Raw genomic sequence first — 26820 nt, forward strand, 5'->3', positions numbered from 1 at the left:
TCCCTGATCCCTCCCTCCCTGATCCATCTCTCCCTGATCCCTCCCTGATCTCTCCCTGATCCATCCCCCTGATCTCTCCCTGATCTCTCCCTGATCCCTCCCTCCCTGATCCCTCCCTGATCTCTCCCTGATCCCTCCCTCCCTGATCCCTCCCTGATCCCTCCCTGATCCCTCCCTGATCTCTCTCTTATATCTCTCTTATCTCTCCCTGATCTCTCCCTGATCCCTCCCTGATCCCTCCCTGATTCCTTCCTGATCCATCCCTCCCTGATACCTCCCTGATCCCTCCCTGATCCATCCCTCCCTGATCCCTCCCTGATCCCTCCCTGATATATCCCTCCCTCCCTGATCCCTCCCTACATCCCTCCCTGATCCCTCCCTACATCCCTCCCTGATCCCTCCCTCCCTCCCTGATCCCTCCCTCCCTCCAACCCTCCCTCCCTGATCCCTCCCTAATCCATCCCTCCCTCCCTGATCCATCCCCCCCTCCCTGATCCCTCCCTCCTTGATCCCTCCCTCCCTGATCCCTCCCTGATCCATTCCTCCCTGATCTCTCCCTGATCCATCCCCCCTGATCTCTCCCTGATCTCTCCCTGATCCCTCCCTCTCTGATCCATCCCTCCCTGATCCCTCCCTGATCCCTCCCCGATCTCTCTCTTATCTCTCTCTTATCTCTCCCTGATCTCTCCCTGATCCCTCCCTGATCCCTCCCTGATCCCTTCCTGATCCATCCCTCCCTGATAACTCCCTGATCCCTCCCTGATCCATCCCTCCCTGATCCCTCCCTGATCCCTCCCTGATATATCCCTCCCTCCCTGATCCCTCCCTGATCCCTCCCTCCCTCCCTGATCCCTCCCTCCCTCCAACCCTCCCTCCCTGATCCCTCCCTAATCCATCCCTCCCTCCCTGATCCATCCCTCCCTCCCTGATCCCTCCTTCCCTGATCCCTCCCTCCTTGATCCCTCCCTCCCTGATCCCTCCCTGATCCATCCCTCCCTGATCTCTCCCTGATCCCTCCCTCCCTGATACCTCCTTGATCCATCCCTGATCCCTCCCTCCTTGATCCCTCCCTAAACCCTCCCTGATATATCCCTCCCTCCCTGATCCCTCCCTACATCCCTCCCTGATCCATCCCCTCCCTCTGATCCCTCCCTCCCTCCAACCCTCCCTCCCTGATCCCTCCCTGATCCATCCATCCCTCCCTGATCCATCCCTCCCTCCCTGATCCATCCCTCCCTCCCTACATCCCTCCCTCCCTGATCCCTCCCTCCCTGACCCCTCCCTCCCTGATCCCTCCCTGATCCATCCCTCCCTCCCTACATCCCTCCCTGATCCATCCCTCCCTCCCTGATCCCTCCCTCCATCCCTCCCTCCCTGATCCCTCCCTGATCCATCCCTCCCTCCATCCCTCCCTCCCTGATCCCTCCCTCCATCCCTCCCTCCCTGATCCCTCCCTCCCTGATCCCTCTCTCCCTGATCCATCCCTCTCTCCATCCCTCCCTCCCTCCCTGATCTCTCCCTGATCCCTTCCTCCCTGATCCATCCCTCCCTCGCTCCTTTCCTGATCCCTTCCTCCCTGATCCATCCCTCCCTGATTCCTCCCTCCCTGATCCATCCCTCCCTCCCTACATCCCTCCCTGATCCCTCCCTCCCTGATCTCTCCCTCCCTGATCTCTCCCTCCCTGATCTCTCCCTCCCTGATCCCTCCCTCCCTGATCCATCCCTCCCTCCCTACATCGCTCCCTGATCGCTCCCTCCCTGATCCCTCCCTCCCTCCCTACATCCCTCCCTGATCCCTCCCTCCCTGATCCCTCCCTCCCTGATCCCTCCCTCCCTGATCCATCCCTCCCTCCCTACATCCCTCCCTGATCCCTCCCTCCCTGATCCATCCCTCCCTCCCTACATCCCTCCCTGATCCCTCCCTCCCTGATCCATCCCTCCCTACATCCATCCCTCCCTGATCCCTACCTCCCTGATCCCTCCCTCCCTGATCCCTCCCTCCCTGATCCATCCCTCCCTCCCTACATCCCTCCCTGATCCCTCCCTGATCCATCCCTCCCTCCCTACATCCCTCCCTGATCCCTCCCTCCCTGATCCATCCCTCCCTCCCTACATCCCTCCCTGATCCCTCCCTCCCTGATCCATCCCTCCCTACATCCCTCCCTCCCTGATCCATGGTTGATCCCCGGGATAACTGACCAGGAACACAGCATAAAGCTAGTTGGCGCGGTAAACAACCGTGCCCTGCGTGTGTGTTGTGTCAAGGGTGTGAAGAGTCCCTCAGGTCATAACTTGCCCCCGCTGGCTCTGCTCCACAGCTGAACCCCCCAGCCAGACCCCTGCCACTAGGGCTCGCTCACTGGTCACGCACACACGTAAAGGCAATGGACTGGCCAAAGCAGAGAGGCTGCCTGTTTGGTGCAACCTGCCCTCGGGGGTAGAGAAGGAGGGGTGAGAGAGAGAGTGGGGGTAGAGAGAGTGGGGGCTGGGCCAGCTGAGAGACAGAATTAGAATCTGTTGGGACAACAAAGACAACCCTCTCTGCTCAGGCGATGTCAGAGGAGGTAGGGCACAGCGGTCGCTATATTGTTCAGATCAGCCACCAACAGGGCATTGCCTCTCTCCCACCCCAGATCTCTCTCTCTCTCTCTCTCTCTCTCTCTCTCTCTCTCTCCTTAACTCTCTCCCTAACTCTCTCTCTCTCTCTCCCTAACTCTCTCTCTCTCTCTCTCTCTCCCTAACTATCTCTCTCCCTAACTCTCTCTCTCTCCCTAACTCTCTCTCTCTCTCTCTCTCTCCCGAACTCTCTCTCTCCCCAACTCTCTCTCCCGAACTCTCTCTCTCCCTAACTCTCTCTCTCTCCCTAACTCTCTCTCTCTCTCCCGAACTCTCTCTCTCTCTCTTTCTCTCTTTCTCTCCCGAACTCTCGCTCTCTCCCTAACTCTCCCTCTCCCTCTCTCTCTCCCTAACTCCCTCTCTCTCTCCCTAACTCCCTCTCTCTCTCTCTCCCTAACTCCCTCTCTCTCTCCCTAACTCCCTAACTCTCTCTCTCTCCCTAACTCTCTCTCTCTCTCCCTAACTCTCTCTCTCTCCCTAACTCTCTCTCTCTCTCCCGAACTCTCTCTCCCTAACTCTCTCTCTATCTCTCTTTCTCTCTTTCTCTCTCAAACTCTCTCTCCCTAACTCTCTCTCTCTCCTTAACTCCCTCTCTCTCTCCCTAACTCTCTCTCTCTCCCTAACTCTCTCTCTCTCCCTAACTCTCTCTCTCTCTCTCCCTAACTCTCTCTCTCTCCCTAACCCTCTCTCTCTCTCTAACTCTCTCTCTCTCTCTAACTCTCTCTCTCTCCCTAACTCTCTCTCTCCTGAGGAGGATCTCTGGTGTTGTCAGCTAACATTAGAGCAGTAGTAGGATTAGTTTTTCTGCTCAGGAGACACAAAGCTTTGGTCCCTTCAGGAATTACAGTAAATATAGACACCCTGATTCTTCTTCTGTATTCGGCTCTGTGTAGCTGTCAGAAACAGGGAGATTCACCATACATGTCACGACCGATCAGAGAGACAAGGATTTACTAACAAACACCTCTGGCCTTGACAATGAGACATTTACAACTTCACAGATATACAGTGCAGTGGGAGGGCCACGAGTTTATGTGTGTGTGTGTGTGTGTGTGTGTGCGTGTGTGTGTGTGTGCGTGTGTGCGTGTGTGCGTGTGTGCGTGCGTGCGTGCGTGTGTCTTGATTTCATACGTATGGGTGTGGTGAAACACTGAGTGGACAAAACATTAAGAACACCTTACTAATATTGAGTTGCTTTTAACCTGTCTCCTCCCCTTCATCTTTAACCCGTCTCCTCCCCTTCATCTTTAACCCGTCTCCTCCCCTTCATCTTTAACCCGTCTCCTCCCCTTCCTCCCCTTCATCTTTAACCCGTCTCCTCCCCTTCATCTTTAACCCGTCTCCTCCCCTTCATCAACACTGATTGAAGTGGATTTAACAACTGACATCAATAAGGGATCATTGCTTCCACCTGGATTCACCTGGTCAGTCTATGTCATGGGAAGAGCAGGTGTTCCTAATGTTTTGTAAACTCAGTGTATAATAAATCCTTTTTTTTCTCCGTTGATGTTTATTTATTTATCGTCTTCCAGAATTTATGAAAGTAATTGATTTTCCTCAAACTTGTTTTTTTTCTTGATGGTAAAAGATATTTAGGCGTCTTTAAATGTCCTTCTTCTAACAGCTGTTAGATGTAGTGGGATTCATTCACAGGAGTTTTAATCTCATTTTGTAATACATTTCAGACGAGATTGGAAACAACTAAAGAAGAAGAAGAAGTGTGTTATCTGAACGTCCCCGATATTGTAGAAACCTGTTCAAATGAGGGTGCAGTCACACACCTCAACATGACGTACAATGTGTTAACGCTGCATTCTCAGAAACTAAGAAACTAACAGAAACTAAGACATAGGTGTTAATGAACCAGCCTTTTTGATTCTCTAATTGTGTGTGTGTGTGTGTGTGTGTGTGTGTGTGTGCGCGCGCGCGCGTGCGTGCGTGCGTGCGAGAAAGAGTTGCCGAGACTCTGGGAAAGAGAATCAGTGTCCTGCTGAGATGTGTTTTCTCAGAGTGAGACATCAGGAAAGGAAGGAGAAAGAGAAGGGAGGAAGAGAAGGGAGGAAGTGAAGGGAGGAGGGAGGAAGAGAAGGGAGGAAGAGAAGGGAGGAGGGAGGAAGAGAAGGGAGGAAGAGAAGGGAGGAAGAGAAGGGAGGAGGGAGGAAGAGAAGGGAGGAGGGAGGAAGAGAAGGGAGGAAGAGAAGGGAGGAGGGAGGAAGAGAAGGGAGGAAGAGAAGGAAGGAATAGAAGGGAGGAGGGAGGAAGAGAAGGGAGGAAGAGAAGGGAGGAAGAGAAGGGAGGAAGAGAAGGGAGGAAGAGAATGGAGGAAGAGAATGGAGGAAGAGAAGGGAGGAAGAGAAGGGAGGAAGAGAAGGGAGGAATAGAAGGGAGGAGGGAGGAAGAGAAGGGAGGAAGAGAAGGGAGGAAGAGAAGGGAGGAGGGAGGAAGAGAAGGGAGGAAGAGAAGGGAGGAAGAGAAGGGAGGAAGAGAAGGGAGGAGGGAGGAAGAGAAGGGAGGAAGAGAAGGGAGGAAGAGAAGGGAGGAGGGAGGAAGAGAAGGGAGGAATAGAAGGGAGGAAGAGACGGGAGGAAGAGACGGGAGGAAGAGACGGGAGGAATAGGAGGGAGGAAGAGGAGGGAGGAAGAGGAGGGAGGAACAGGATATGTGAAAGAAGCTAGAGATGGGAAACATGGACTGTTACAATCAACAAAATCATTCACACAATTATTGTTGTGTTTTTGTTGTTGTATTTCTGTTGTTGTTGTTGCAGTCAATCCCAGGCCTACTAACCAATGTCATTCTGCTGTGTTTTGTTGTTGTTGTTGTTGTTGTTGCAGTCAATCCCAGGCCTACTAACCAATGTCCTTCTGTTGTTGTTGTTGTTGTTGTTGTTAGTCTATCCTTGGCGTGCAGTGTGAGGTCCAGAGACAGCTGAAGGCCTTCGTGAAGCTGGAGCGCTTCGGGCAGATTTACGGTGCCAGCGCCGCAGGCTGCCCCCAGGCTGCCCCGAAGACCCTCTTCGCCTCTGGAGGATCCATCTTCGGCAAGGGCGTGAAATTCGCCATCCGCGACGGCCGAATCAGCACTGACATCATCAGCCTGGCCAATGAGGACGGTCGACGCATGGCAGCGGTTCTCAATGACGCCTTCTACCTCCAGGACCTCCACTTCACCATCGACGACATGGACACACATTACTTCCTCAAGCTGGGGTCCGTGGAGGGCGACCTGTCACTCATCGGGATGACCGTAGGACGCCGTACCCTGGAGACGGGCGTCAACGTGACGGTGTCTCAGGTCAACGCTGTGCTGAACGGCAGGACTAGGCGCATCACGGACATTCAGCTTCAATACGGCGCTCTGAGCCTCAACACTCGATACGGTAGTTCCCTGGATGAGGAGAAGGCCAGGGTTCTGGAGTCGGCCAGGCAGAGGGCTGTAGCACAGGCCTGGACCAGGGAGCGTCAGAGACTGAGGGAGGGAGAGGAGGGCTCGCGCTCCTGGACGGAGGGAGAGAAGCAACAGCTGCTGGGGTCGGGGAAGGTGGCAGGATACGACGGGTACTTCGTGGTGTCCGTGGACCAGTTCCCGCAGTTGTCAGACAGCGTCAACAACATTCACTTCATGAGGCAGAGCGAGATGGGCCGAAGGTGACATGATCAACAACTGGAACCTGTTTAGCCCGCTGGAGTGAGAGATGTCTTAAAGGGAACCCTTTTCCCTATGTAGTGCACTACTTTTTGACCAGCCCTATGGAACCCTATTCCCTATATAGTGCACTACTTTAGACCAGCCCTATGGAACCCTATTCCCTATATCGTACACTACTTTTGACCAGGGCCCCTCAGCCTCTGGGTTAGTTCACTATATAGAGGATAGGGGGCCCTTTTGTTCAGACGCAGCGTTGGTGGCCACAAAGTATAACTAAGGACTTGTTGCCAAAGACAGTTACAAACATGAACACCTTGTAATGTTCTGCTCCTTTGACGTGTGATTAACATGATACGCTGAATCAACTCGGAAAGACATGGTGTTGCAGCCACCTGGAAATCAGCTGCTGAACACTGTATTTTACTGTAGAGTGCTACTTCTCCTTCAGAAAAAGAACATTCATAAGTCTTTGCTGTTCAAGTGTGGCTGCTAGAGAAAGACATTCTGCCATATCTATTCTGTCTGTGACTTATTTTGGCAATCGGTTTCCCTTTCCCTGTTGGTGACTGTGTTCAAAGGGACTGGACTGGACTGGAGAGGAGAGGAGAGGAGAGGAGAGGAGAGAGGAGAGAGGAGGAGAGAAAGGGAAGGGAGAGGAGAGAGGAGGAGAGAAAGGGACGGGAGAGGAGAGAGGGAGAGGAGAGAGAGGGATGGGAGAGGAGAGAGGAGGAGAAAGAGGGACGGGAGAGGAGAGGAGAGACCCCGTCCCTCTCTCTCCTCCTCTCTCCTCTCCTCTCCCGAGGAGAGAGAGGGACAGGAGAGGAGAGAGAGGGGCGGGAGAGGAGATATGGAGGAGAGAGGAGGAGAGAAAGGGACGGGAGAGGAGAGAGGGAGAGGAGAGAGAGGGATGGGAGAAGAGAGAGGAGGAGAGAGAGGGATGGGAGTAGATAGAGAGGGACAGGAGAGGAGAGAGAGGGACGGGAGAGGAGAGAGAGGGACGGGAGAGGAGAGAGAGGGACAGGAGAGGAGAGAGAGGGGCGGGAGAGGAGATATGGAGGAGAGAGGAGGAGAGAAAGGGACGGGAGAGGAGAGGAGAGAGGGACAGGAGAGGAGAGAGAGGGACGGGAGAGGAGAGAGAGGGACAGGAGAGGAGAGAGAGGAGAGTGGTGATAATGCATTATTTCCAGGAGAGAGAGGGATGGGAGTAGATAGAGAGGGACAGGAGAGGAGAGAGAAGGACGGGAGAGGAGAGAGAGGGACGGGAGAGGAGAGAGAGGGACGGGAGAGGAGAGAGAGGGACAGGAGAGGAGAGAGAGGAGAGTGGTGATAATGCATTATTTCCACTGGTTCCTCGGTCCACCCTGCTGCCAGAGCAGACTAGAACAGATTGACTACAACACATTGTCCAGCTTGTTCCGATCCGTTCTGCCTTTTTCTGCGCCTCAGCCAAGGAAAGACCTTCTCTTTTAAATCACTCCGTTTTTATACTCGAACCCCCTGGGTGTCAGCCATCTGACGTCTGCTGTCTCCTGTCCATACCCCTCGGGCAAGACTACCCACTGGACTTGTCCAAGCACCTTCCTACCTTCCTTCCTTCCTACCTTGTTTGTGTTGTCTTGTTGTAATGTTTTATTTTCAAAGAAAGCTAGGTATTCATCTGTTCTCATCAACAAACCCTAAAGGAAGGAAGGTTGAGAATAACAGTGCATGCTGTCTAAATTCTGTCTGAATACCTTTCTGTGGACTACTCTAATACACTGGTTGACTCGGCTCCATGACTCTTCTGACTCGCAACAGAACAAGTGAAATTCTACTGAATATGCAGACAAGAGCGAAAACATATTCTGGATCATTGGTTTTGCTTTGATTTCTAACTTTTTTTGTCTGTCTGGGATAAATGACATGTTCCTAAAAATGAAGGGGGAAAAATAGAATAGGTCTTTCTCTTTCTGTCCTAACAGAACAGGTTAAACATCCCACCTGTCCTCTTTCTGTTCTCATGTCCTAACAGAACAGGTTAAACATCCCATCTGTCCTCTTTCTGTTCTGATGTCCTAACAGAACAGGTTAAACATCCCATCTGTCCTCTTTCTGTTCTGATGTCCTGACAGAACAGGTTAAACATCCCATCTGTCCTCTTTCTGTTCTGATGTCCTAACAGAACAGGTTAAACATCCCATCTGTCCTCTTTCTGTTCTGATGTCCTAACAGAACAGGTTAAACATCCCATCTGTCCTCTTTCTGTTCTGATGTCCTAACAGAACAGGTTAAACATCCCATCTGTCCTCTTTCTGTTCTGATGTCCTAACAGAACAGGTTAAACATCCCATCTGTCCTCTTTCTGTTCTGATGTCCTAACAGAACAGGTTAAACATCCCATCTGTCCTCTTTCTGTTCTGATGTCCTAACAGAACAGGTTAAACATCCCATCTGTCCTCTTTCTGTTCTGATGTCCTAACAGAACAGGTTAAACATCCCATCTGTCCTCTTTCTGTTCTGATGTCCTAACAGAACAGGTTAAACATCCCATCTGTCCTCTTTCTGTTCTGATGTCCTAACAGAACAGGTTAAACATCCCATCTGTCCTCTTTCTGTTCTGATGTCCTAACAGAACAGGTTAAACATCCATCTGTCCTCTTTCTGTTCTCATGTCCTAACAGAACAGGTTAAACATCCCATCTGTCCTCTTTCTGTTCTCATGTCCTAACAGAACAGGGTCAAACATCCATCTGTCCTCCTTCTGTTCTCATGTCCTAACAGAACAGGTTAAACATCCATCTGTCCTCTTTCTGTTCTGATGTCCTAACAGAACAGGTTAAACATCCATCTGTCCTCTTTCTGTTTTGATGTCCTAACAGAACAGGTTAAACATCCATCTGTCCTCTTTCTGTTCTCATGTCCTAACAGAACAGGTTAAACATCCCATCTGTCCTCTTTCTGTTCTCATGTCCTAACAGAACAGGTTAAACATCCCATCTGTACTCTTTCTGTTCTGATGTCCTAACAGAACAGGTTAAACATCCCATCTGTCCTCTTTCTGTTCTCATGTCTTAACAGAACAGGTTAAACATCCCATCTGTCCTCTTTCTGTTCTCATGTCTTAACAGAACAGGTTAAACATCCCATCTGTCCTCTTTCTGTTCTCATGTCCTAACAGAACAGGGTCAAACATCCATCTGTCCTCCTTCTGTTCTCATGTCCTAACAGAACAGGTTAAACATCCATCTGTCCTCTTTCTGTTCTGATGTCCTAACAGAACAGGTTAAACATCCATCTGTCCTCTTTCTGTTCTCATGTCCTAACAGAACAGGTTAAACATCCCACCTGTCCTCTTTCTGTTCTGATGTCCTAACAGAACAGGTTAAACATCCCACCTGGATGACGAACATACTGTGGAAGAATCAATCAAACGTCTGTATTAAATAAACCACAGAGCGGTATTTTATATTGCCTTTGGTTTTTGGTTTTTATAAATAGCTATATAAAATAACATTATAACAAAATCATTTGAATTCAGCGATGTGAACTATCGTCCTTTAATCGCTACTCGTTGTACTTGAACATAACTTAAGGGAATAAAGTCAAGACTCTTGTTTGAAAAAGTGATTTTTATTTTACATTAATGACTTGTATTTTTTTTTTTTTTTTTTTTTACATTTCCTGTAGAGGAATACAACAGTCTATCATACATAGTAATAGTGTTTACTTTTAGTAATGTGTTTTTCTCTCAGCAGTATTTCTCAGAGTATTTCTACCTTGAAGGAAATGCTCTGAGGGAAGGGAAGAAAAAGGGTTCCTAGTCAGAAGAGATATGGAGGTTTAAAACAATATGACATTACAAGAAATATCATCTCGGTTTTTACTAATTCTCCTTTTTAACACGTTGGCTGCTGGGCTAGACCGGTTGCTGGGCTGGACCGGTTTCTGGGCTGAACCGGTTGCTTGACTGGACCGGTTGTTGGGCTGGACCGGTTGTTGGGCTGGACCGGTTGCTGGGCTGGACCGGTTGCTGGGCTGGACCGGTTGCTTAGTTGGACCGGTTGCTTAGCTGGACCGGTTGCTGGGCTGGACCGGCTGAGTCCTGTGGTGCATTGTGGTTGTGTAGAAAAAAACGTAATAGTTTGTCCCAAACGGCACCCTAATCCCTGTTATAGTGCACTCCTTTTGATCAGAACCCATAGAGCTTTGGTCACAAGCAGTGCACCATATATAGGGAATAGGGTGCCGTTTCAGACAACCCATAGCGTTTTTACCCCGAGGACAGCCCCAGGGTTAAAGTGCTTTCAGTACTGAGACCAGAGGTGTTCTGGGTCTTGAGATGGATGCATTGAGCCTCCAGGTGTGTTAGTTCCAGCCTGCAGCTCTTAACAGTCTTAAAGCTCTCAAATACACAGACAACCTTAGAAACACAGCTGGGTTCAAATACTTTTAAAATACTGCGTCAAGTGCTTCATTGAGCTTTGCGCGTTGCAAAAATAACGAATAGGAAAATCTGCAAAATGCCCCGACCTACCTGGCACTCTAGACGGGCTAAAGCAAACGCTCAAAGTAAATTGAAAGATTTCAAATAGTATCTGAACCCAGGTGTGGCTTGCAAACCATCCTTGTGGACATAATTAGCTGTCTCAGATAGCTTGGAACTCCCGTGTTCAAGTGCACCTGGAAACACACTTCACAGGGCGATCTAGCCTGTTAGAAAGCTGTCCTTTCTAGCTAGGAAGGATGTTATTAATTATGTTATTGATCTGTCGTCTGTTTTGACTCTCGCTCGGTAGGTACACTTTGATCACACGTCTAGTTGCAGCACTAACTAATTCTGTCAACTTCCTGCCATCATGTTGCAGCACTAACTAATTCTGTCAACTTCCTGCCATCAAGTTGCAGCACTGACTAATTCTGTCAACTTCCTGCCATCAAGTTGCAGCACTAACTAATTCTGTCAACTTCCTGCCATCATGTTGCAGCACTAACTAATTCTGTCAACTTCCTGCCATCAAGTTGCAGCACTAACTAATTCTGTCAACTTCCTGCCATCAAGTTGCAGCACTAACTAATTCTGTCAACTTCCTGCCATCAAGTTGCAGCACTAACTAATTCTGTCAACTTCCTGCCATCAAGTTGCAGGACTAACTAATTCTGTCAACTTCCTGCCATCAAGTTGCAGCACTAACTAATTCTGTCAACTTCCTGCCATCAAGTTGCAGCACTAACTAATTCTGTCAACTTCCTGCCATCAAGTTGCAGCACTAACTAATTCTGTCAACTTCCTGCCATCAAGTTGCAGCACTAACTAATTCTGTCAACTTCCTGCCATCACCTAGATTCAAAGGGGAGAAGGATAATCAGGTGATTAACTACTCAAAGTGTCTCAATGTGTCACAATATTGGTCAACATACTGTACAAAGTACATTTCATTTTGCATTAATTTTTTTAAACATTTTTTTTTTTTAATATTGTGACATTTGTCCAAAACGAGGACTTTACTGTCCTTTTAAAAAAAAGAGCATACTTTTGAATGAAGGAAAATGTAATTGTATTGTGAAATACTGTATTGACCTGTTGATGATGAGGCGGTATGTTGATCTGAAGTTTCTCCTTTTTTTTTTGGGCTTGTTTGTTTATTTGATTGTTCTCAACACTGTGTCTGTACCGCTCTTCTTGGACTTCCTGTACAGAAAGGAAAGGGAAGTGAAATAAGCTGTAAATAAAAGGCAGCATGTAGATTCTGTTTAAACGGCTCCCTGTAGTCTTTAGGTTCATCAAATAAAATGAATATTTTGTGTTTACAATTTGTTAAGGACGTCATGATGTGTTTTTGTTCACTAAACTATACCTGAATTAGAATTTGCTATTTTATTTGCACACTGCTGTTAGAGGTATCGTCAGCCTTATGTAGCTCACCATACTGAAGATGGAGTCATTGCCTATGACACGTTATGGCAAGGAAATTACTTCAAATTGCTATTCTATGTGCACCACTATAGCCCTGTATACACCCCTTAATAGATGGTACAGTCGCAGCAGGATTCATCTGCCTGTGACACATTACAACATGTTACAATGACGTTTTAACGCTTGGCAAGAAAATGACATCAAACTGACCTGTGGAAGTTAAGAACAGACTGGCGTGATGATAGAAGCCAGACAGGAGCAGCAGAGAACAGACTGGCGTGATGATAGAAGCCAGACAGGAGCAGCAGAGAACAGACTGGCGTTATGATAGAAGCCAGACAGGAGCAGCAGAGAACAGACTGGCGTGATGATAGAAGCCAGAAAGGAGCAGCAGAGAACAGACTGGCGTGATGATAGAAGCCAGACAGGAGCAACAGAGAACAGACTGGCGTGATGATAGAAGCCAGACAGGAGCAACAGAGAACAGACTGGCGTGATGATAGAAGCCAGACAGGAGCAACAGAGAACAGACTGGCGTGATGATAGAAGCCAGACAGGAGCAACAGAGAACAGACTGGCGTGATGATAGAAGCCAGACAGGAGCAACAGAGAACAGACTGGCATGTCTGTCTGTGCCTGTCCGTCCGGCCATCATTTGTCTGTCCGTCCGTCCGTCCGTCTGTGTCCCCGTCCGTCCGTCCGTCTGTCTGTGTCTCCGTCCATCCGTCCGTCCGTCTGTCTGTCTGTGTCTCCGTCCGTCCGTCTTTCTGTATGTGTCTCCGTCCGTCCGTCTGTCTGTCTGTGTCTCCGTCCATCCGTCCGTCTGTCTGTCTGTGTCTCCGTCCATCCGTCTGTCTGTCTGTCTGTGCCTGTCCGTCCGTCCATCCGTCCGTCTGTCTGTCTGTGTCTCCGTCCATCCGTCCGTCTGTCTGTCTGTGTCTCCGTCCATCCGTCTGTCTGTCTGTCTGTGCCTGTCCGTCCGTCCATCCGTCCGTCTGTCTGTCTGTGTCTCCGTCCGTCCGTCTGTCTGTATGTGTCTCCGTCCGTCCGTCCGTCTGTCTGTCTGTATCTGTCTGTGCCTGTCCGTCTGTACGTCTGTTTGTCAGCTAGTTGTCAGTGTGAGTTGGATTCATGGGAAGCCCATAACATTTACACTCAGTATTACTGCAGTCAGAGCAGCCAGCACCGTGCTGTGTGTGTTGCTAGGGAGGTTTCATGGCCTGTTCTACAGACCCACAGTACAGGCCCACAGTATTGACGCACAGTACTGACCCACAGTACAGCCCCACAGTATAGACCCACAGTACTGACCCACAGTACTGACCCACAGTACAGACCCACAGTACAGACCCACAGTATAGACCCACAGTACAGACCCACAGTACAGACCCACAGTACAGACCCACAGTACAGACCCACAGTATAGACCCACAGTACAGACCCACAGTATAGACCCACAGTACAGACCCACAGTACAGACCCACAGTATAGACCCACGTACAGACCCACAGTACAGACCCACAGTACAGACCCACAGTACGGACCCACAGTACAGACCCACAGTACAGACCCACAGTACAGACCCACAGTACAGACCCACAGTATAGACCCACAGTACAGACCCACAGTACAGACCCACAGTGCAGACCCACAGTATAGACTCACAGTACAGACCCACAGTGCAGACCCACAGTATAGACTCACAGTGCAGACCCACAGTATAGACCCACAGTATAGACCCACAGTACAGACCCACAGTATAGACCCACAGTACAGACCCACAGTACAGACCCACAGTACAGACCCACCCAAGTGGTTGGTGACTTTAAAGTAGGTAAACTTAAATCCGTTGTACCTCATTTCTACCAGCAGCAGTGAAACTACAGGTGAAACAACTCTAGATCACCTTCACTACACACAGATACACATATAAAACTAGTCCACCTTCACAACACACAGAGACATATAAAACTAGGTCACCTCTACTACACACAGATACACATATACAACTAGACCACCTTCACTACACACAGATGCACATATAAAACTAGTCCACCTTCACAACACACAGAGACATATACAACTAGGTCACCTCTACTACACACAGATACACATATACAACTAGACCACCTTCACTACACACAGATGCACATATAAAACTAGTCCACCTTCACAACACACAGAGACATATACAACTAGGTCACCTCTACTACACACAGATACACATATACAACTAGACCACCTTCACTACACACAGATGCACATATAAAACTAGACCACCTTTACTACACACAGATACACGGTAGGGCGCTGCTTAGTCGGTAGGGCGAGGCTCAGATGGTAGGAAGTGGCTCAGTCAGTAGTCGGTAGGGCATGGCTCAGTCGGTAGGGCGTGGCTCAGTCGGTAGGGCGCGGCTCAAGTGGAAGGACATGGCTCAGTCGGTAGAGCGCGGCTCAGTCGGTAGGGCGAGGCTCAGTCGGTAGTCGGTAGGGCATGGCTCAGTCGGTAGGGCGTGGCTCAGTCGGTAGGGCGTGGCTCAGTCGGTAGGGTGCGGCTCAGTGGGTAGGGGGCGGTTCAGTCGGTATTCGGTTGGGCGTGGCTCAGTCAGTAGGGCGCGACTCAGTCGGTAGGGCGCGGCTCAGTCAGTAGTCGGTAGGGCGCGGCTCAGTCAGTAGTCGGTACCTATCTACCCCTATCTACCTCTATCCACCCCATCTACCCCTATCCACCCCATCTACCCATATCTACCCCATCTACCCTCATCTACCCCTATCCACCCCTATCTACCCCATCTACCCCATATACCCCCAATCTACCCCATCTACCCCTATCCACCCCATCTACCCCATCTACCCCTATCCACCCCAATCTACCCCTATCTACCCCATCTACCCCATATACCCCCAATCTACCCCATCTACCCCTATCCACCCCATCTACCCCATCTACCCCTATCTACCCCATCTACCCCATATACCCCCAATCTACCCCATCTACCCCATCTACCCCTATCCACCCCATCTACCCCTATCCACCCCATCTACCCCTATCTACCCCATCTACCCCTATCCACCCCATCTACCCCTATCTACCCCTATCCACCCCATCTACCCCTATCCACCCCATCTACCCCTATCCACCCCATCTACCCCATCTACCCCTATCTACCCCATCTACCCCTATCTACCCCATCTACCCCTATCTACCCCATCTACCCCATATACCCCCAATCTACCCCATCTACCCCATCTACCCCTATCCACCCCATCTACCCCATCTACCCCTATCTACCCCATCTACCCCATATACCCCCAATCTACCCCATCTACCCCATCTACCCCTATCTACCCCATCTACCCCTATCCACCCCATCTACCCCTATCTACCCCTATCCACCCCATCTACCCCTATCCACCCCATCTACCCCTATCCACCCCATCTACCCCAATCTACCCCATCTACCCCATATACCCCCCATCTACCCCATCTACCCTATCTACCCCATCTACCCCTATCCACCCCATCTACCCCTATCCACCCCATCTACCCCTATCCACCCCATCTACCCCTATCTACCCCATCTACCCTCATCTACCCCATCTACCCCTATCCACCCCATCTACCCCTATCTACCCCTATCCACCCCATCTACCCCTATCCACCCCATCTACCCCTATCTACCCCATCTACCCCTATCCACCCCATCTACCCCTATCTACCCCTATCTACCCCATCTACCCCTATCCACCCCATCTACCCCTATCTACCCCTATCTACCCCATCTACCCCTATCCACCCCATCTACCCCTATATACCCCATCTACCCTCATCTACCCCCATCCACCCCATCTACCCCCATCCACCCCATCTACCCCCATCTACCCCTATCTACCCCTATCTTCCCTATCTTCCCCTATCCACCCCATCTACCCCTATCTACCCCTATATACCCCCATCCACCCCATCTACCCCTATCAGAAGGTAGTAGGCTGCTGAGGCCACCTATACAGTGCATTGCAAAAGTATTCACCCCCTTGGCATTTTTCCTATTTTGTTTAAATGGATTTTTCATGTAGAGGACATACACAAAATAACCAAATTGGTTATTAAGTGAAATGAAAAAATCATTTGTTTCAAAAAAAATATGTAAAATGTAAAACTGAAAAGTGGTGCGTGCATATGTATTCACCCCTTTTGCTATGAAGCCCCTAAATAAGATCTGGTGCCACCAATGACCTTCAGAAGTCACATAATTAGTTAAATAAAGTCCACCTGTGTGCAATCTAAGTGTCACATGATCTGTCACATGATCTCAGTATATATACACCTGTTCTGAAAGACCCCAGAGTCTGCAACACCACCAAGCAAGCGGGCACTATGAAGACCAAGGAGCTCTCGAAACAGGTACAAAGTTGTGGAGAAGTACAGATCAGGGTTGGGGTATAAAAAAATATCCGAAACTTTGAACATCCCCTGGAGCACCATTAAATCCATTATTAAAAAATGGAAGGAATATGGCATCACAACAAACCTGCCAAGAGAGGGCCGCCCACCAAAACTCACAGACAAGGCAAGGAGGTCATTCATCAGAGAGGCAACAAAGAGACCAAAGATAACCCTGAAGGAGCTGCAAAGCTCCACAGCAGAGATTGGAGTATCGGTCCATAGGACCACTTTAAGCTGTCACTCCACAGAGCTGGGCTTTATGGAAGAGTGGCCAGAAAATAAAATAACACGTTTGGGGTTCACTAAAAGGCCTGTGGGAGACTCCCCAAACATATGGAAGAAGGTACTCTGGTCAGATGAGACTAAAATTGAGATTTTTGGCCATCAAGGAAAATGTCTGGAGCAAACCCAACACCTCTCATCACCCAGAGAACACCATCCCCACAGTGAAGCATGGTGGTGGCAGCATCATGCTGGGGGGGATGTTTTTCATCGGCAGGGACTGGGAAACTGGTCAGAATTGAAGGAATGATGGATGGTGCTAAATATGGGGAAATTCTTGAGGGAAGCCTGTTTCAGTCTTTGAGACTGGGACAAATGTTCACCTTCCAGCAGGACAATGACACTAAGCATACTGCTAACGCAACACTTGAGTGGTTTAAGGGGAAACATTTAAATGTCTTGGAATGGCCTAGTCAAAGCCCAGACCTCAATCTAATTGAGCATCTATGGTATGACTTAAAGATTGCTGTACACCAGTGGAACCCATCCAACTTGAAGGAGCTGGAGCAGTTTTGCTTTGAAGAATGGGCAAAAATACCAGTAGCTAGATGTGCCAAGCTTATAGAGACATACCCCAAGAGACATGCAGCTGTAATTGCTGCGAAAGGTGGTTCTACAAAGTATTGACCTTGAGGGGATGAGTAGTTACACACGCTCAAGTTTTCCGTTTTTTGTCTTATTTCTTGTTTGTTTCACAATTTAAAAAAATCACATCTTCAAAGTGGTAGGCATGTTGTGTAAATCAAATTATACAGACCTCCCACAATTGTCGTCACTACAAGACACAATATAACCATCCCTAACTACCCCCTTGGTTGGGTGTGGTTGGTCTATCCTACATGCTACAGATGAGATATTGTATTGTAGCATGATATAACATCTAGTGTACTATACATACCCAGAAGCAACCTCGTAGTCCCACCCCCTTGCAGCCTCGTACCCCTTGCAGCCTCGTAGTCCCTCCCCCTTGCAGCCTCACAGTCCCCCCCTTGCGGCCTCGCAGCACCCCCCTTGCAGCCTCGTACCCCTTGCAGCCTCGCAGACCCCCCCCCTTGCAGCCTCGCAGACCCCCCCCTTGCAGCCTCGTAGTCCCCTCCCTTGCAGCCTCGTAGTCCCCTACCTTGCAGCCTCGCAGGCCCCCCCCTTGCAGCCTCGTAGTCCCCTCCCTTGCAGCCTCGCAGCCCCCCCCTTGCAGCCTCGCAGCCCCCCCTTGCAGCCTCGTAGTCCCCTCCCTTGTAGCCTCGTAGTCCCCTCCCTTGCAGCCTCGTAATCCCCCACCTTGCAGCCTCGCAGCCCCCCCCCTCTTGCAGCCTCGTAGTCCCCTCCCTTGCAGCCTCGTAGTCCCCCCCCTTTGTTTGTCTCTCCTGACAGGTGTGAACAAAGACATGTCCAGGAGAAATGTCAGCGCAACTCTTTTCTAAGTGAGACAGACACGGCCTGACCACATGCAGGAATGAGACTGCCCTGGCACATTATAATAATCATATTGACAGCATATCTAATGCTTTCATTAGGCTAATTATCCCTAAGTCACATCTGTGTGTGGCGAACCTGTTATATAGACTCAAAACAGAGAGAGAGGGAACGAGGGAGAGCAAGAGAGAGAGATGGAGAGAGAGAGAGGGAGAGAGAGAGAGAGAGAGAGAGAGAGAGAGAGAGAGAGAGAGAGAGAGAGAGAGAGAGAGAGAGAGAGAGAGAGAGAGAGAGAGAGAGAGAGAGAGAGAGAGAGAGAGAGAGAGAGAGAGAGAGAGAGAGAGAGAGAGAGAGAGAGAGAGAGAGGGGGGGGGGCAATTTTGGGGGGACAATTTTGATTCTAATTTTTTTCATATTGTAAATATCAAAAGTAAGCTTTGGCATAATGTACATTGTTACATCATGCCAATAAAGCACATTGAATAAAGAATAAAGAGAGAGAGAGAGAGGGAGACCCATATAATATGTATATATAATATTTATGTATAACTATTTGCACATCGTTACATCACTGTATATAGCCATAATATGACATTTGAAATGTCTCTATTATTTTGGAACTTTTGTGAGTGAAAAATGTACTGTTCACTTTATATTGTTTATTTCACTTTGGTTAATTATCGATTTCACTTGCTTTGGCAACGTTAACATATGTTTCCCATGCCAATAAAAACCTTAAATTAAAATGAAAGAGAGAGAGAGAGAGCGAGAGAGACAGAGAGACAGAGAGAGAGAGAGAGAGAGAGAGACAGAGAGAGAGAGACAGACAGAGAGAGAGAGAGAGAGAGAGAGAGAGAGAGAGACAGACAGACAGACAGACAGAGAGAGAGAGGACAGGATGACAGTAGTGATATGGGATATAACATCAGTATGACATAATACCCTGTTCTCTTCATAATACCCTGTTCTATTCATAATACCCTGTTCTCTTCATAATACCCTGTTCTCTTCATAATACCCTGTTCTCTTCATAATACCCTGTTCTCTCCATAATACCCTGTTCTCTCCATAATACCCTGTTCTCTCCATAATACCCTGTTCTATTCATAATACCCTGTTCTATTCATAATACCCTGTTCTCTCCATAATACCCTGTTCTATTCATAATACCCTGTTCTCTCCATAATACCCTGTTCTCTCCATAATACCCTGTTCTCTTCATAATACCCTGTTCTCTCCATAATACCCTGTTATCTCCATAATACTCTGTTCTCTCCATAATACCCTGTTCTCTCCATAATACCCTGTTCTCTCCATAATACCCTGTTCTCTCCATAATACCATGTTCTCTTCATAATACCCTGTTCTCTCCATAATACCCTGTTCTCTTCATAATACCTTGTTCTCTCCATAATACCCTGTTCTCTCCATAATACCCTGTTCTCCCCATAATACCCTGTTCTCTTCATAATACCCTGTTCTCTCCATAATACCCTGTTCTATTCATTATCTGTGATGTTTTATGCCCTGAGGTTTGATAAAATGCACACACACACACACACACACACACACACACTCACTCACTCACTCACTCACTCACTCACTCACTCACTCACTCACTCACACATATGCTGTACACACACAGGCACAAACCATTTTATGCATATTTTACATACAGCGCAGCTGCAGGCCCATGGGGGCAGAGATGGAGGAGGGGAGAAGAGAGATGGAGGGGGGGAGAAGAGAGATGGAGGAGGGTGGAGAGAGAGATGGAGGAGGGGAGAAGAGAGATGGAGGAGGGGAGAAGAGAGATGGAGGGGGGAGAAGAGAGATGGAGGAGGGTGGAGAGAGAGATGGAGGAGGGGAGAAGAGAGATGGAGGAGGGGTGGAGAGAGAGATGGAGGAGGGGAGAAGAGAGATGGAGGGGGGGAGAAGAGAGATGGAGGAGGGGAGAAGAGAGATGGAGGAGGGGTGGAGAGAGAGATGGAGGAGGGGTGGAGAGAGAGATGGAGGAGGGGTGGAGAGAGAGATGGAGGGGGGTTGGAGAGAGAGATGGAGGAGGGGTGGAGAGAGAGATGGAGGGGGTAGAGAGAGAGATGGAGGGGTGTTAGAGAAAGTGATGGAGGGGGGTGGAGAGAGAGATGGAGTTGTGTTGGAGAGAGTGATGAAGGGGGGTGGAGAGAGAGATGGAGGGGGTGGAGAGAGTGATGGAGTGGGGTGGAGAGAGAGATGGAGGGGGGTTGGAGAGAGAGGTGGAGGGGGGTTGGAGAGAGGGGTGGAGAGAGAGGTGGAGGGGGGTTGGAGAGAGAGATGAGGGGAGAGAGAGAGATGGAGGGGGTGTAGAGAGAGATGGAGGAGGGGTGGAGAGAGAGATGGAGGAGGGGTGGAGAGAGAGATGGAGGGGGGTTGGAGAGAGATGCAGGAGGGGTGGAGAGAGATGGAGGAGGGGTGGAGAGAGAGATGGAGCGTGGGTGGAGAGAGAGGTGGGGGGTGGAGAGAGAGATGGAGGGGGTGTAGAGAGATGGAGGAGGAGTGGAGAGAGAGATGGAGAGAGATGGAGGAGGGCTGGAGAGAGCAGGCGCCGATTAATGTCAGGTTTGTCATTGGTAGATACGGTTCTGTTGTCAGGGTTCAAACAAGACTCATGCATATTTCATTACACAAGCTCCACTGCTCATAGAGGCAGAGAGAGAGCTCTGTTCACAAACACAAACAGACCCCACACAGCCCCGGGAGAGCAACACAATTAGACCCAACCAAATCATGAGAAAACAAAAAGAGAATTACTTGACACATTAGAACGAATTTACCAAAAAAACAAACTAGAATGCTATTTGGCCCTAAACAGAGAGTACACAGTGGCAGAATACCTGACCACTGTGACTGACCCATACTTAAGGAAAGCTTTGACTATGTACAGACTCAGTGAGCATAGCCTTGCTATTGAGAAAGGCCGCCATAGGCAGACATGGCTCTCAAGAGAAGACAGGCTATGTGCACACTGCCCACAAAATGAGGTGGAAACTGAGCTGCACTTCCTAACCTCCTGCCAAATCTATGACCATATTAGAGACACATTTTTCCCTCAGATTACACAGATCCACAAAGAATTCGAAAACAAATCCATTTTTGATAAACTCCCGTATCTACAGGGTGAAATACCACAGTGTGCCATCACAGCAGCAAGATTGGTAATAAATGCTTCAGTTCAAGTAACAGACACATCTCAACATCAACAGTTCAGAGGAGACTGCGTGAATCAGTCCTTCATGGTCGAATTGCTGCAAAGAAACCACTAATAAAGGATACTAATGAGAAGAAGAGACTTGCTTGGGCCAAGAAACTCGAGCAATGGACATTAGACTGATGGAAATTTGTCCTTTGGTCTGAAGAGTCCAAATTAGATATTTTTGGTTCCAACCGCCGTGTCTTTGTCAAACGCAGAGAAGGTGAACGGATGATCTTCGCATGTGTGGTTCCCACCATGAAGCATGGAGGAGGAGGTGTGATGGTGTGGGGGTGCTTTACTGGTGACACTGTCAATGATTTATTATTATAATTCAAGGCACAATTAACCCGCATGGCTACCAGACCATTCTGCAGCAATATGCCATCCCACCTACTGTAATATAAATACGGTATCAAAGTAAGTGCTCTGCAATGACAAACAATGACTGTATTATACCGTAAAATTGACTGTATTATACAGTAAAATTGATTGTATTATACTGTAAAATTGACTGTATTATTCCGTCAAATCGACTGTATTATACCATAAAATTGACTGTGTTATACCGTAAAATTTTACTGTATTATACTGTAAAATTGACTGTTTTATACCGTAAAATTGACTGTATTATCCCGTAAAATGTACTGTATTATACTGTAAAATTGACTGTATTATACCGTAAAATGGACCTATATTATACTGTAAAATTGACTGTATTATACCGTAAAATGGACTGTATTATACTGTAAAATTGACTGTATTATACCGTATAATTGACTGTGTTATACCGTAAAATTGACTGTATTATACTGTAAAATTGACTGTATTATACCGTAAAATGGACTGTATTATACCGTAAAATGGACTGTATACCGTAAAATGGACTGTATTATACCGTAAAATTGACTGTATTATACTGTAAAATTGACTAAATTATACCATAAAATTGACTGTATTATACCGTAAAATTGACTTTATTATACCGTTAAATTGACTGTATTATAGCGTACAATTGACTGTATTATACCGTAAAATTGACTCTATTATACGGTAGAATTTATTGTATTATACCGTAAAATTGACCGTATTATACTGTAAAAAATATATGCAACCATAATCGCAATGAATAAAATAATGGATGAATGAAATTCATTGAGGGAGGGATTTCTATTTTACTGTAATTACAAGGGAGCATGTATTTGCATGTATTATGGATCCCTGTTAGTTCCTGCCAAGGCAGCAGCTACTCTTCCTGGTGTTTATTATGCATCCCGTTAGTTCCTGCCAAGGCAGCAGCTACTCTTCCTGGTGTTTATTATGGATCCCCATTAGTTCCTGCAGCAGCTACTCTTCCTGGGGTTTATTATGGATCCCCATTAGTTCCTGCCAAGGCAGCAGCTACTCTTCCTGGGGTTTATTATGGATCCCCATTAGTTCTTGTCAAGGCAGCAGCTACTCTTCCCAGGGTTTATTATGGATCCCCATTAGTTCCTGTCAAGGCAGCAGCTACTCTTCCTGTGGTTTATTATGGATCCCCATTAGTTCCTGCCAAGGCAGCAGCTACTCTTCCTGTGGTTTATTATGGATCCCCATTAGTTCCTGCCGAGGCAGCTGCTACTCTTCCTGGGGTTTATTATGGATCCCTATTAGTATCTGCCAAGGCAGCAGCTACTCTTCCTGTGGTTTATTATGGATCCCCATTAGTTCCTGCCAAGGCAGCAGCTACTCTTCCTGGGGTTTATTATGGATCCCCATTAGTTCCTGCCAAGGCAGCAGCTACTCTTCCTGGGGTTTATTATGGATCCCCGTTAGTTCCTGCCAAGGCAGCAGCTACATAGACACTCTGATTGGTCAGCTATTTGAGCCAGTAAAGGGGTGTTTACTATTATTAGGTAGGTGAATAACTTTAGCTTCCCTCCAGGTCTGAGGGAACACTGTCACGCCCTGATCTGTTTCACCTGTCCCTGTGATCGTCTCCACCCCCTCCAGGTGTGGCTTATTTTCCCCAGTGTATTTATCCCTGTGTTTCCTGTCTCTCTGTACCATGGTATTTATCCCTGTGTTTCCTGTCTCGCTGTACCAGTGTATTTATCCCTGTGTTTCCTGTCTCTCTGTACCAGTGTATTTATCCCTGTGTTTCCTGTCTCTCTGTACCAGTGTATTTATCCCTGTGTTTCCTGTCTCTCTGTACCAGTGTATTTATCCCTGTGTTTCCTGTCTCTCTGTACCAGTGTATTTATCCCTGTGTTTCCTGTCTCTCTGTGCCAGTTCGTCTTGTTAGTTAAGTCAACCAGCGTGTTTTTCCCGTACTTCTTATGCTATTCTCTTTTTGCTAGTCTTCCCAGTTTTGACCCTTGCCTGACTCTGGACTACTTTCCTGCCTGCCTGACCATGCTGCCTGATTTAATTCTGCCTGCTCTTCAGTACCTTTTGGACTCTGAACTGATTTTGACAATTTTACCTGTCCACGAATATTCTCTTGCCTCACCCTTTTGGTTTAATAAACCTTGTGAAACTCCAACCATCTGCCTCCCGTGTCTGCATCTGGGTCTCACCTTATGTCCTGACAGTAGGAACTGGCCATGACAGACCCAGCAGACTGGGACCAGCTCCACTACACTGTCTCCCTACAGGGAGCCACCATTCAGAAACATCAGGAGTTGCTGCAGAGCCTTTTGGAAGGGCTCAGTTCCTTGACAGAATGCCACGACCATGGGTTAAAGTGGATGCTTCGGATGTTGGAGTGGGGGCCATCCTGTCCCAGCAATCAGCCCAAGACCAGAAGCTTCATCCCTGTGCCTTCCTGTCCCATTGTCTCCATCCTGATTTAGATGAACTACTATGTTGGCAACTGAGAACTCCTGGCAGTGAAGATGGCGTTGGAAGAGTGGAGGCACTGGCTGTACGGAGCAGAACAGCCATTCCTGGTCTGGACCGACCATAACTTGGAATATCTTCTTTCAGCCAAATGACTCAACACAAGACAGGCCCGGTGGGCCCACCTGTTTACCAGATTCAACTTTACCATTTCCTACCGTCCAGGGTCAAAAAATGTGAAGCCTGATGCTCTCTTCCGCCTATACAGTTCCTCTGCCACACCCTCAACTTCCGAAACCATTCTCCCTACCTCATGCCTTGCTGCCACTGTGGATTGGGGTATTGAGAACCTGGTCCGTGAGGCGCAACGCTCCCAGCCTGGACCTGAAGGTTGCCTGGCTAATCGGCTGTTTGTCCCTAACCCAGTCCGGTCCCGGGTCCTGGAATGGGCTCATTCCTCCAGGCTGACCTGTCATCCAGGGTCCCGTTGTACACTAGCCTGCCTTCGACACTGTTTGTGGTGGCCCACAATGGTCCCTGACGTCTCTGCCTTCGTCACTAAATGCACTGTGTGTGCTCAGAACAAGACTTCTCAGCAAGCTCCTTCTGGCCTCCTGCAGCCACTACCGGCTCCTCATCGTCCCTGGTCTCATATATCTCTGGACTTTGTCATTGGGCCCCCTCCGTCTGATGGCAACACTGTCATTCTGACGGTAGTCGACCGGTTCTCCAAGGCCGCCCATTTCATCCCTCTCCCCAAACTACCTTCTGCCAAGGAGATGGCCCAGCTTATGGTACAGCATGTCTTCCGGATTCATGGACTCCCGGTAGACATGGTCTCCGATCAGGGTCCTTAGTTCTCGTCTCAGTTCTGGAAGGCATTCTGCACCCTTATTGGGTCGTCGGCCAGCCTATCATCCATCCCCAAACTAACGGTCAGTCGGAGTGAGCCAACCAAGACCTGGAGACCACCTTAAGGGGCCAACCAACCCCCCTACCTGGAGCCGTCAACTGGTCTGGGTCGAGTATGCCCGGAACACACATCCCAGTTCTGCCACAGGACACTCCCCTTTCGAGTGCTTCACGGGGTATCAGCCTCCACTCTTCCTGGTACAAGAGCAAGAGGTCAGCATACCCAATGTCCACCACTGTTCACCACTGCCGACGTACCAGGGGAAGAGCTAGGGCGGCTCTCAAGAACAACTCCAGGTATTGTCGACAAGCGGACCGTCGCCGGTCCCCAGCTTTCCGCTTCCGCATTGGGCAGAGGGTATGGCTATCCACTCGGGATCTGCCCCTTCGGGTAGAGTCCCGCAAGCTGTCTCCCCAATTCATTGGTCCTTTTCCATCTACAGAGTCCTGAGTTCCACTGCTGTCCTTCTTGTGTTACCCCGTACCCTCCATATTTACCCTACCTTCCATGTGTCTAGGATTAAGCCTGTGTCTCACTGTCCTTTGTCTTCTGTCTCCAGGCCCATCCTTCCTCCCTGGGTTATTGGTGGCCAGCCAGCGTATACGGTGAGACGCCTCCTGAAGGTTCGACCACGGGGCAGGGGTTTCCAGTACCTGGGAGGGTTATGGTCCGGAGGAGAGGTGCTGGGTCCCTGCTAAAGACATCTTGGACCCGGCCCTCATCGCCAATTTCCACCGCCGACACCCTGGTCAGCCAGGTATGCGCCCAGGCGTCCCTGGAGGGGGTAGTGTCACACCCAGATCTGTTTCACCTGTCCCTGTGATTGTCTCCACCCCCTCCAGGTGTTGGTTATTTTCTCCAGTGTATTTATCCCTGTGTTTCCTGTCTCTCTGTACCAGTGTATTTATCCCTGTGTTTCCTGTCTCTCTGTACCAGTGTATTTATCCCTGTGTTTCCTGTCTCTCTGTACCAGTGTATTTATCCCTGTGTTTCCTGTCTCTCTGTACCAGTGTATTTATCCCTGTGTTTCCTGTCTCTCTGTACCAGTGTATTTATCACTGTGTTTCCTGTCTCTCTGTACCAGTGTATTTATCCCTGTGTTTCCTGTCTCTCTGTACCAGTGTATTTATCCCTGTGTTTCCTGTCTCTCTGTACCAGCGTATTTATCCCTGTGTTTCCTGTCTCTCTGTGCCAGTTCGTCTTGTTAGTTAAGTCAACCAGCGTGTTTTTCCCGTACTCCTTATGCTATTCTCTTTTTGATACTCTTCCAGGTTTTGACCCCTGCCTGACTCTGGACTACTTTCCCGCCTGCCTGATCATCCTGCCTGATAATCCTGCCTGATCATCCTGCCTGATCATCCTGCCTGATCATCCTGCCTGATCATCCTGCCTGGTCATCGGTACCTTTTGAACTGGTTTTGACCTTTATCAACGACCATTCTCTTGCCTTACACTATTGGATTAATAATGATTCTAAGACTCCAACCATGTGCCTCCTGTGTCTGCATCTGGGTCTTGCCTTGTGTCATGATACACACACTTTCTAGTAGGCTTAAATTGAA

At 48.8% G+C, this 26820-nt stretch overlaps 1 protein-coding gene across 1 annotated transcript in view; it reads left to right on the forward strand.

The window, feature by feature from the left end:
• The window catches only part of LOC139385837 (teneurin transmembrane protein 4), a 523395-nt gene extending 516540 nt beyond the window's left edge, over positions 1-6855 (forward strand). The window contains exon 39 of the mRNA XM_071131087.1: positions 5509-6855. Within this exon, the coding sequence (XP_070987188.1) occupies positions 5509-6267 (759 nt within the window). The 3' untranslated portion in view covers positions 6268-6855. The remainder of the gene's footprint in view (positions 1-5508) is intronic.
• Positions 6856-26820: the final 19965 nt, after the last annotated feature.

Source organism: Oncorhynchus clarkii, chromosome 27 (assembly GCF_045791955.1).
Source record: "Oncorhynchus clarkii lewisi isolate Uvic-CL-2024 chromosome 27, UVic_Ocla_1.0, whole genome shotgun sequence".
NCBI lineage: Eukaryota > Metazoa > Chordata > Actinopteri > Salmoniformes > Salmonidae > Oncorhynchus > Oncorhynchus clarkii.